Genomic DNA, 11,359 nt, shown 5'->3' with positions numbered 1-11,359 from the left:
GGTGTTGTGCACTTCCATTCGCTATGTAGATCTATATGTCTATAATTCGACACACAGGTCTGTGAAAGGGTAGCCGAGGGTGACGTCCCCAGACTGGATAGCTGACACAACACACAGACAGGTACTTTGGTGAAAGGCGCTCTCTTGAGCAGTTTTTATTAACAAAAACAAATTAAATATTTAAACCAAGAAACACTGCTCACAGAGTGAAAATAAAGGTTTAAACAAAACAGATCTTGAACATAAAACAAGTACCGTGCTGTTGCTTCCCAGCACGAGTAGCAATTGTTTTCTTTTTACTTGCGTTGTAGATCTTCTCCACTCTCTCTCTTTCTCTCCTCTGAACACCCATCCAGAACAACAAAAGCGGTAGGCTTATATACTTGTGACTAAAAATAATTACAACTACTCAAACAATAATTCAATAAACAGCACCAGTCACATATACAGTCAAACTACTAACACAGCCTCTGCCAGACCATATTCAAACCAATAATAATAAACAAAATGGCGTGTTTTTAACTAAACACAAAATACATTTAAATCATACAAAACAATCCATTTCCTTTTTAAATAATAATGCACCAATGCATTTTTAAATCATAACAATTCACCCGTGATAAATAAACACACATGTAAACAGCAGGGCTTAGCCCCGCCCCCTCTCATTATGTGCAGGGCTTTTCCACCCTGCCACAAAGTCTTCTGTCCAAAATTGTATGTTTTAGTATATCTTGTACTGAGCTAGGTTAAAATCTCTGCTTGCAAGCCATTACAGTGGAATTGTTCCCACCCCTTCAACGCCACGTTCCTGTTCTTAACCAGCTGCATCCTTTATTTACTGGCATTCTTTCCACAAGTAACATGCTTTGGCCCAGAAGACACTACAGAGGTAAAATGACTAAGAAAGTGAAAATATAACAGATTTCCTTGGAGAGACACATGGAAACTGGACTTTCTTCAGCCCAATTTAGTAGCAGATAGCAGCTAAGAAAATTGCAAAGAATGACCCCCTAGCTAAATGGAACAAACGGCCCAAGGGGAGCAGAAGCAGTATTATAGAATAATTAATAGTTTGTGGAGGAACTACAAAGGAGCATTCAATTACACGTGAGACCTGTACAGTTAAATTGTCATTGTGTGGGATAATCTTAACAACAGCGTGAGCAACAGACCACCACCAAATCTTCCACAACTATTTCCCCTACCTAAATATAAACGGGTGGATTCTTAGATCACTCCACAAATATAAAAACTTTCAAAAAGTCATTCTTCTCTAATATACTTAATAAAATATTCTACCATGTCGTTGATTTTTTAAAACGTTGTCTAAGAGGAATTATCTAATGGGTCAGGTGTCTACTTTAACCACTGCTGATAATGTTCCACATTGCATTAAGTTACATTCCCTTAGATAATGGCATCTGCCAAATAGTAATAATAATAATAATAATAAATAATAATAATAATAATAATAACAATTTCCATCAACCAAAAAGGGCCCTCCAGCTACTCTTTGACGGGACTCATTTTGAGAGTGTTGAAATACTAGATGCAGTTGGAGAAGACCTGCTTGTCCTCTTTTGAAAAGGAAGTTTACTTATCTTGAAACAAACAGCAAATAACTTTCTAGTGAATGATTGGTGTCACCATGTTCAGCATGATTGGAGTGCAATGACACCTAGTTTGATTAATCTGTACTCGACATGTGCAAACAGGACAGAATGTACGCACAACTCCAGATTACAGCAACAGATTGTGTTTTCCTGAAAAAAATTGGTTATTGGACTAAGGGTGGTGTTTTTCGTGGCCTTGGGTAAACTTTAATAACCTTGTAGGCAGTAGAAAACATGCAGCAGTAAAGGGCATTAAAAACATATTTGAAAGGTGATGTGTAATGCTGCAGTGTCAAGAAGAAAGGGTACCCAAACTAAATGGTTGTGAAGGAAATAAATAATAATAAATGTCCATGAAACAAAAATAACCTGAAACAAATCAACATGCTCTATTCCTGGCATTTCCAGAACATATCTCCACCCACCCTTTCCCAACACTGGAGACTGCTTGCAGGAGGGGAGAACAGAGCATCTTGTAGACCAATGCAGTGCCACATGTCCTCCAAGGTGGCATCATAGCGGTATTATAGTCGCAGAAATCAGGAAAGCAGGTTTGGCTAATGGAAGTAATTCACTGTGACTCTAGTAACTTCTTTAATGAAGTTGTTTATGTCTAACATTCCCGCTACATTGTGACAAATAAAAAGCCAGTGTTAATCATTGATGTTTCATAGTCTTCAAAGTTTAGTTGCAATATGGAAATCAGTGAGTTAGACTTGGTTGGTAAAAGATTTGCATTCCCAATAAATTATTCTTTGTGCTTATCCAAACCATATGACTATAGGAGGCTGTGTGGTCCAGTGGTTAAAGAAACAGGTTTATAACTAGGAGGTCCCTGGTTCAAATTCTATCTCATCCACTGACTCACTGTGTGACCCTGAGTAAGTCACTTAACCACCTTGTGCTCCCATCTTTTGGGTGAGACGTTGCTGTAAGTGACTCTGCAGCTGATGCATAGTTCACACACCCTAGTTTTGTATCTTGTAAAGCACTTTCTGATGGTGGTCCACTATGAAAGGCACTATATGAAGATTATTATTAATAAAGATTATATTTTTAGTTTCATTTAAGGTTGCTGGTTTTAAAGCAAAGGGTGACCCCTAGTGGAAAATAAAAACAACTTAAAAAAAAAATGTTTTAAAATAAACAGCATCACAGTAGAAGTACCCTAATCATAGCAATTGATATGAATACTTACTTTGAATATCTGTTTTGGGGTCAAATAATTATGCTCCTGTTCTGCAAATCTGCACCTGCTTAAGATTAGGAGTCACAAACTAGCTGATCAGACACCATTAGCCAATGTCTCAAAGTGGGGAAGTGATATAAACAATAATACCAAATATGGAAGTTCCACATTACTGCACTGGCTCTCATTATAATCTGGTCAGTGAGTAAACGTTGAGCTCTCCACTTCTCAAACCACATGAAAAACTCTTCACCAGTGACCAGTTATGTGACAAAAAAATATATAGAATTGTGTTTCACGTTTTGCAAGGTCATGGCTATACAGAGAGGAACCATATAATAGGTCATTAGAATATGTTGTGCTTTTTTAAGAAGTAATTAAAAAGAGAGTTTTTAAGTCCATATTTTGGAAGCATGTGCAATGGCGAATTATCCACAGGGCATAATTTCAGGAGGAATCAGTTAATTTATTTATTAATTTTTTTGTCATCTACAGTATTTCAACTGTTTTGTTTCCTCTGTGAAATTTGAACCCTTGATTGGTTTTGTTGGCTATACATTATTTTGTGTATTGGTGTATATTCAATGCCTATTTATGCATTGGGGTCCTCGACATTCGCTTCAAAATGCTGATGAGAATGTGCCAAGTGGACCCTGATAACAGTTCTTAGAATCTGCATTTATCTAACAGAGCCAGGTTAAAAGATCACCCATTGCTTACCGCAGGCCCTCGTGTGCCAGAGTTTATTGTTTAGACCCTCCTGCTGGATTATGTTTTAAAACCGTCATTGGCATAATCCTAGGGCAACCTTTTAAAGCCATTAAGTCCACTGGTTTGGTCAATCGTAGGCACTCTCAGAAGAATCAAAGATACGCAAGCAAGATGAGAATCCTTGAAACTGTAAGTATCTCATTGGTCCTGGAATAAGTGATGCAGTTTTTTTCTTTTTATATTAAAATGTGTACTTTTCATTTTATTTTGTATGTGTTCAAAATATATCATAAAATATATTTATGAGAATTGTATTGGATTAGCCTTTTTTTCATACAAGGCACTGAAACTATTTATTTATCATATCACTGTTTTCTTTTTGCAAAGGTACTTAGGTGTTGATTTGATCAAGCTGTAATCCACCGGGATAAAACATAGCTCGGGTGGGGACAATTTCACTCACAAGGCTTGCAAACAGAGATTTTAACCTAGTGCAGTACAAGATATACTATTTTATTGCATTAGAGGATCACACTAAATTTCATCTACAACCTAGATGGGGTTATTCTGGGATATTTCCTAAAAAAACGAACTGATGATGTAATACAGAGATTATCCTGTGCTGTAAAGTCCTTAAAAAAAACACAGCTTTGTTTTATAGCAAAAGGATATATGTAGGTTGATCAAATAAACTCCTTTGTGCTGAAAAAGTGGAAGACTTTTGTGTTTACCCATGCCAGATTTTCAATGCAGCTTTGGAGAGGATTCCCTATTAGATAATATCATCTACTGGAGCAGGTATCTTAAAAAAAAAAAAAAGAAAAAGAGAGAAATACTTTTTTTTTTTTAAATTGTGTTGCTATAATCCCATTGATATCCCAGTTTTTCTTTTATTTACACTGAGATCATTAGACGGAAGGATATTTGACTTTGCAGTCAGTCCAGCACCTGAGATAACCCATTTAGACAAAACAAACAGGCTTTTCTCCTAGATCTGTTACTACATAAACATTTCGTTTTATTTTTTGGAATGTTGGTAGCTGCTCTTGCCATAAATACTGTAAATCATGTCAATTAAAAAATGTACTCATTAGCGAACAAGGTCACCCTGATTCCATATTAAATTAGAAGTCTGGGTGAGAGGGGAGGACAGTGCAGAGTGTGCTGAATGATGCTTTTAGGTTACTCATTGTTTAATAGTTTACGCATCACATTGGTTTGGTTGAGAGTGTGTATATCACCTTTCAGGGTGTTAATGTGCACTTCTACTGGACTGTCAAGTCAGGATTTTATTTTTAAAAGCATTCACTGTGAACAGCAGCCATTTTTTTCGTATTTATCTCTTTATTTTATTTATGATTATCCAAGTTCCTTTTCAATATGATAGAAGAAGTGAGTTGTTGTCCTGCCAGATTATTGACTCGAAAACACCAGCCAATGTCAGCAATTGCAGCACAGGGCTGATGACTGTTTCTGGTGAAGTTTACACAACATGTTTGTTCTTCATATAAACTTTAAATGGTTGATTTGGCAGGGACCCGACCCTTCAGACATATATCGCCTGGAGCAGCAAATTCCTGGCGATGCAGAGAAGAAAAGTGGTTTCAGGAATTTTGAGGTATTTCTTTTTTTGAAAAATGATGATGTGGGTGAATACACCTTCTATATCCTGTTCTGTAGACCAGAGCAACACATTGACAACAAAGAAATGATACAGCCTAGTGTATATATCAGAAATGATACAGCCCAGTATATACGTCAGAAGTGATACAGCCTAGTGTATACTTCAGAAATGATACAGCATAATGTATACATCATAAATGATACAGCATAGTGTGTACATCAGAAATGATACAGCATAATGCATACGTCAGAAATGATACAGCCTAGTATATACATCAGAAATAATATAGCATAGGAGGCTGTGTGGTCCAGTGGTTAAAGAAACTGGCATGTACTCAGGAGGTTCCCAGTTCAAATCCCAACTCAGCCACTGACTTATTGTGTGATGTGGAGCAAGTCACTTATCACCTTTAAAAGTACTGAGCAGAAATGGTGCTTGTGAGGGAAAAAAGCACTAAAACACAGATATGTTGATTGCAGTAGTTATATTAATTTGTATGTATTTATAAACAAATGACACTCTACATGTACAACAATTTATATGTAAACCTAATCTTATGTTATTGTTTCAAAAAGTGATATTAACCAGGGTGTGACAATATCATCAGGCTCTTATCCCTATTGTCACCAATTAAATTCTGGCTGGGACATTTAATGTGGTGATAATCGGAGGGTGACATTAGCAAGAGTAATACTAGGCAGGTTTGACTTTATGTGGTTCAGACTGACCAGCAAAGCATACTGGTGCTATACAGTGCTAGAATAAGGCACCACTAGTATTATTATTTTTCCCATACTTTTGCTAACGTCATGTAATGTTAGTAGCGCTGGGAGTTCACTGCAACAGGAAATAACGATTAACTATATCATGTCTATGTTATCATTCCTGTAGAGTGGGGATCTCATTGAACGAGTGTACAACACTTACAAACTGATGCACACCAATCAGACTCTGGAGTTTGTGAAACAACAGGTATGTGTACACCACTTCAGCACTGTCTAACAGCCTCTTCATAATTCAAAGACTTGTCAGAAATACACACTGCATACAACAGCGACACATCAAAATGGTATTATTTCAAACACGTTGCCGTCATGTGGAGTAGCAGATATTATCCCTGGGTAGCTTAATCACCCAGGAACAGTGTGGTTTGAGGTAATTTTTATGGTTCACAATCATTCAGTTATCCTGGGCGGCATTTCTCCAAACACTTTTCTCTCTGTCTATATTTTCCTGGATTTTAGAGCTTTCCTGGAGAGCCTAACCAGCATCTGATTTCATTCAAATCATATGACGTTGTGACCTTTCCATTGCTACGTGTAGCATAGGTCGGACTGGCATTTAATATCTTGTGTGTTTTGCAGTTTTATTTTCTGCTTAAATCGTTATTTAGCAGACTTTCTAACTGATGTCTTGTCTCCCATATGAGAAATGTAGCCTCTGAACTCAAACTTTAATAGCTCATTGGTGTTTGGCATCTCATGGATTATTAGGATTTAATATTCAGAATTGCCATCTAAACATTTAACACTCCTCCTCCCACAGCATGCAGAGTGGTCAAACTGCAGCCATGCCCACATGACAGTAATGGAAAGCCTGGACTGTCTTGATCAGCTGGTGGATCACTCAGACCCTGACGTGGATTTTCCAAACTCTTTCCATGCTTACCAAACAGCAGAGGGGATCCGCAAAGCACACCCAGACAAAGGTGAGCAACACACTAGCCTCTGATAGAAATGTTAACTTTTCACATTATAAGCATTATGCTCCCTTACTATTAGTTTGCTCATAGGACTCCAGTACTGTATCTTTTAAACACCCTTCATTATCATGCTTGTCAAGAATCAGGACCCATTAGGTGCTCAAAGAAGATATCACTTAGAAAGAAAAAAAAAAAAAAATGTGTGTTTAATTGTTTCTATTTATTTTTTTTTCATAGGCTGGTTCCAGCTAGTTGGTCTCATTCATGATATTGGGAAGATTATGGCTCTCTGGGGGCAGCCACAGGTGGAGAAGTGATTAAATCCAGAACAACCTTCCTATCATTTATGGCTTGCATTAAGACCTGAACAGTGCACGTTATAATCTACCTCGTCTATGGGTTGTTCAACGAGAAGTACTGCTCATTTCAGAATGCTCAAAATCTTGTATTGTCTCATTTAAAAACAAAATGGCTTTGGGGGAATCACAAAAAATAGGGGCGCTGGTTACATGGGAGCAACCCAAAATCAGATGCAGAAAAAAAGAAAATGGTTACAGTGTAAACCGTATAGTTATTTCTACTGTAACTGTGTAGTTGTGTAGTTACTCTGTAGCTACATGTTTGTTGACATTTGGTTACATTATAACTACTATGTAATCTTGTAATTACATGCAATGCATTGTTAATAAAAACAAGAGCCTGATTAAAATGGCCACTGAGATGTATTTCTTGGGAATAGATTTAATATGTACAAGTATGTAAGACTATAATAGGATTTTGCCACCAGTACAGTATATATTACAAAGCTATTTCCTTCAAAGTGTTAACCATACTTAAAATAATGTGTACTCCACAGGTATGTGGTAACTTTATGGACTGACCTTGCATCTTGTATTTTGTATGTATAACAAACAGAATGAAACTTGTTTTGTTTTGTAGTGGTCAGTGGTTGGTGATACTTACCCTGTTGGCTGCAAGTTCCAGAACTCCATTGTCTTCAGAGACACAAGCTTCAATGACAATACAGATGACAAAGACCCATGTTATAAGTAAAGCAATATTGTGCCTGTTTTCTTATTTATGTATTTTCTTTTTGTATTTTCCATGATTTTTCAGTACTGAAGGGAGAAAACAGGAACTCTGGCAGAACACCACAAAACATTAAAGCCAATTAAAATAATAATAATAATAATAATAATAATAATAATAATAATAATATAATAATAATAATAATAAATAATAGAAACATAAAACATTTTTTAAGACAATGAAAATTATTATTTTAAGAAAAATAGTATATAAAAACTCAATATTCTGGCTTACACGAAAGAATCGGTTATGTTAACTGGAAACAACATGTGTGAAAATATGCTTGGCCCTCTGTACTTTATGGATGGACAATATATTTTCTTTGCTTCAGTTTCAATATGCCATTCTCAGAGCTATTTATTCACTGTGCTGTTGCATTAACTGTGCAATATTGTTCCCAATGGAGGTGTCATGAAATGTGCCATTTATCTCACTTTATTCTTACTTCCTCTTAGTACTCAGAATGGTGTATACAAACCAAACTGTGGCCTGGACAATGTACTGATGTCCTGGGGACACGATGGTAAGGACTCATTTCTACATGGATTACAATTTCAACACACTGTTGTACCAAATGAATAAAAGTTTCTTCTCCTGTTTTAAAATTCCAGAATACATGTACAGAGTGATGACATTTAACAAATGTCCCATCCCTGAAGAGGTATGTCAGCAGTGTGTTTGCTTGGTTTACTTTTCTGTTCTTTAACTTCATTTTTAGTGTCCAACAGAAATTGGTGTTTATCCCCAAATACCCAGACTAGGAGGTTTGAGAAACTCATGGTGCGCAGATTGTTAATGTTTTCTCAATTTCTTTTAGGGCTTGTATATGATCAGATACCATTCCTTCTATCCTTGGCACACTCACAAAGAGTACATGCACCTGTGCAATGAAAAGGACCTGAAGATGCTACCATGGGTGCAAGAATTCAAGTGAGTAAGCTAAGGGTTAGGGTTTACAGCAAGGCAAACTTGTGAGATGAAGTGTCCCTGTACCACATACCCTTTTCATATGGCTCAGACAGAGCAGTGACTTATAAAACCTACTATACACTTTCAGAGCAATTCATTATTCTAGCTAAACTATATACAGAATCCTGTAGAAATGCAAACATGCATTTTCAAACCTTCCATCAAGACAGACATTGAGAAAAGTTTTGTACTTGACCTGGCTATTGTACCTGGTAATTTTACCACGGCAGTAAACTGAACAGCACACACACACACAAAGGGGTTATCGTAAGCATTTAATCAACACTATTTTGTATAGTTTAGGAGCAAATTGGTGTCCAATCATAGCCCCCTCATCCAGTTTGATTCTGCTAAAGCAAGTAATTTATTATCAATGTTCTTTGGACAGCCAATTCGATCTTTATACCAAAAGTACGGACCTACCCGATGTGGAGAAGATCAAGCCATACTATCAGTCTCTCATTGCCAAGTACTGCCCAGGGAAATTATACTGGTGAGAAGATGCCTGGATCCAAAGCAAGCTGATGAAGACACTAGAGTGGGCAAGACATGGATTCAAGACATGGATTTTTAAAAATGAATCATTGAGAAATAATCCATGATATAATTATTACTGATGCACTTGTAATAATTACAGGAAAGTTTATTCTGCAACGTTACTCGATTGTGAATACGTCAGAATGCTAAGAAAGGGATGCCTTGCACTCCACCTTTAATGTCCTGTTTAGATATTTGGAAATCTTGTCACTTTAAATTTAAAGACAAACCCGCCCCCCCAAAAAAAAAAAAAAAAAAAAAAAAAAAAACAGCAACCAATAGACAGGTGCAGATTTTTTATTTATTTTTTTACTTTATCGATGTGAAGATTAAAAGATAGAAATCAAGGTAGAGTTGAATAGCGAGGTTGGATGGCCAGTACATGCTTTTGGGAACTTACCTAGTTTGTGAAATTCAAAATCCAAGTTTGTTCAATTATAGCAACCTTTCACTGGGGATCTGAGCAAATATTTAAACTTCCAGTTTTAGGAACAATCTATTTCCAATAACCAGCCAAAGTTTAGTGTCTCACATTCCACAGTTGATTTTAATGAAGAAATAACTTGGCACCGACAGTTGGCTTCAGTTCATGTATTTGATTTGTACATAAGCAAAGCTGAAATGCTTAAATAGTTATTTTGGAATATTACACAAATGAGAAATCCTGCTTGCAACCAGCTTATCAGACAGCGTTTGCAAACTGTTGTGATTAAACAATATATGCATTGCTGATTTGGAACTGCATTTTCGTATTGTTTTAATTTTAATATAAAACCAATTCCTGATTCAATAATGGCAAATGTGAATACTCAAAACTGAACGAGTCAGTCTTGCTTTTGAGCATTCTTAAACCTGCCTCCTCCTATAGAATATGTGTGATCAATTATATAAATATATTATATCTAGTTAAAGCACTTTAGGTAATTAAAGTCAACAACATACAAGACTCAATTCCCAGCACAGCAAATTATCCTTTGTGCCCAATTTCACGTAATAATGGGTCAAAGCTCTAACAAATAACTAGCCAATAGGATCATTCATTGCAGTAGTTTTTGAAAACATGTAGGACAGAGGAAACATTCCAGCAACAGAAAAATCTGCAAGTCAGTCTATCTCACAATGACCAATTAGATCTAAATCTGTGTCTACAAAGACTAGGACCCAGAAAATTACTGATTTGCCTAAAGCGCTATTTCTGGGTTGAAAAAAACCCGCAATAGTTATGGAAATCTAGTTGAGAGAAAAAAAAAAAAAAAAAAAAAAAAACAGAAAAAAAAACACACATTCTTCCCAACAGTAAAATTAAAAATCGAAGAAAGCTGTTGTACAGTAGAAGTTTTATTAGAAATACACGGCTTCATAATGTTGTTTTTTCAGTTTCTTGGTTCTGGTGTTTACATATGTGCACAATGTGGGGTGCACACACACATATGGCAACGTTCTCATAAACTGATATGTACATGGCTTTGACTGCAGCTCAGATTGAATTTCATTGAAGCTGGTAGTACAATACATTCTGAATCCCGCAATGCATGACTGGATTCAGACTCTTTAGGTCTAAATCAAAAATTAGTGCTAAACTTAAACTATTTAAAATGCTTCAGATATTTGGGGGCGGAATATCCAAATTATTTTGATGTAATCGGTAGCTGTCTGACCTCTGACTGCAATCAACCCGTGTTCCCATAGAAGCTTATCATAAAAGTGAAGGAAACGTAATATATTCAACATGTTTGAAAACAAAAAGGAAACAAAGCCAACAGAATGCAGCCTTGTGAACGGACTTCTGGAACCATTAGAATACATGCTTTCATTTAGAGGCTAAAGATATCACTACTGTCTTTCTAATCTAACAATCCAAAGCTATCATTCAGCACGGAATGGCTCCAGTCTTGTGTTAGGATCTTAAACATGTTGAATTA

The 11,359-nt window shown here is 36.3% G+C and overlaps 1 protein-coding gene across 1 annotated transcript; it reads left to right on the top strand.

Moving 5' to 3' along the window:
• The first annotated feature begins 3,507 nt into the window (after window positions 1-3,507).
• Window positions 3,508-10,176, top strand: miox (myo-inositol oxygenase). Its single transcript, XM_041254550.1, has 10 exons — window positions 3,508-3,705; window positions 5,051-5,134; window positions 6,032-6,112; window positions 6,686-6,848; window positions 7,080-7,147; window positions 7,782-7,891; window positions 8,387-8,454; window positions 8,543-8,592; window positions 8,749-8,861; window positions 9,289-10,176. Exons 1-10 carry the CDS (start codon window positions 3,688-3,690, stop codon window positions 9,395-9,397), a joined length of 864 nt encoding a protein of 287 aa, XP_041110484.1. The 5' UTR covers window positions 3,508-3,687; the 3' UTR covers window positions 9,398-10,176.
• Window positions 10,177-11,359: the final 1,183 nt, after the last annotated feature.

The sequence above is a fragment of the Polyodon spathula genome, chromosome 7 (genome assembly GCF_017654505.1).
Source record: "Polyodon spathula isolate WHYD16114869_AA chromosome 7, ASM1765450v1, whole genome shotgun sequence".
In the NCBI taxonomy this organism is placed as follows: domain Eukaryota; kingdom Metazoa; phylum Chordata; class Actinopteri; order Acipenseriformes; family Polyodontidae; genus Polyodon; species Polyodon spathula.
Note: the sequence above shows the minus strand (reverse complement) of the source record. Positions and strands in the feature narration are given on the sequence as shown.

Coding starts and splice junctions, on each gene's coding strand:
- miox (XM_041254550.1), top strand. Junction 6,113..6,685: donor TGGAGTTTGTGAAACAACAG/GTATGTGTACAC, acceptor CTCCTCCCACAG/CATGCAGAGTGGTCAAACTG. Junction 8,455..8,542: donor GATGTCCTGGGGACACGATG/GTAAGGACTCAT, acceptor TTAAAATTCCAG/AATACATGTACAGAGTGATG.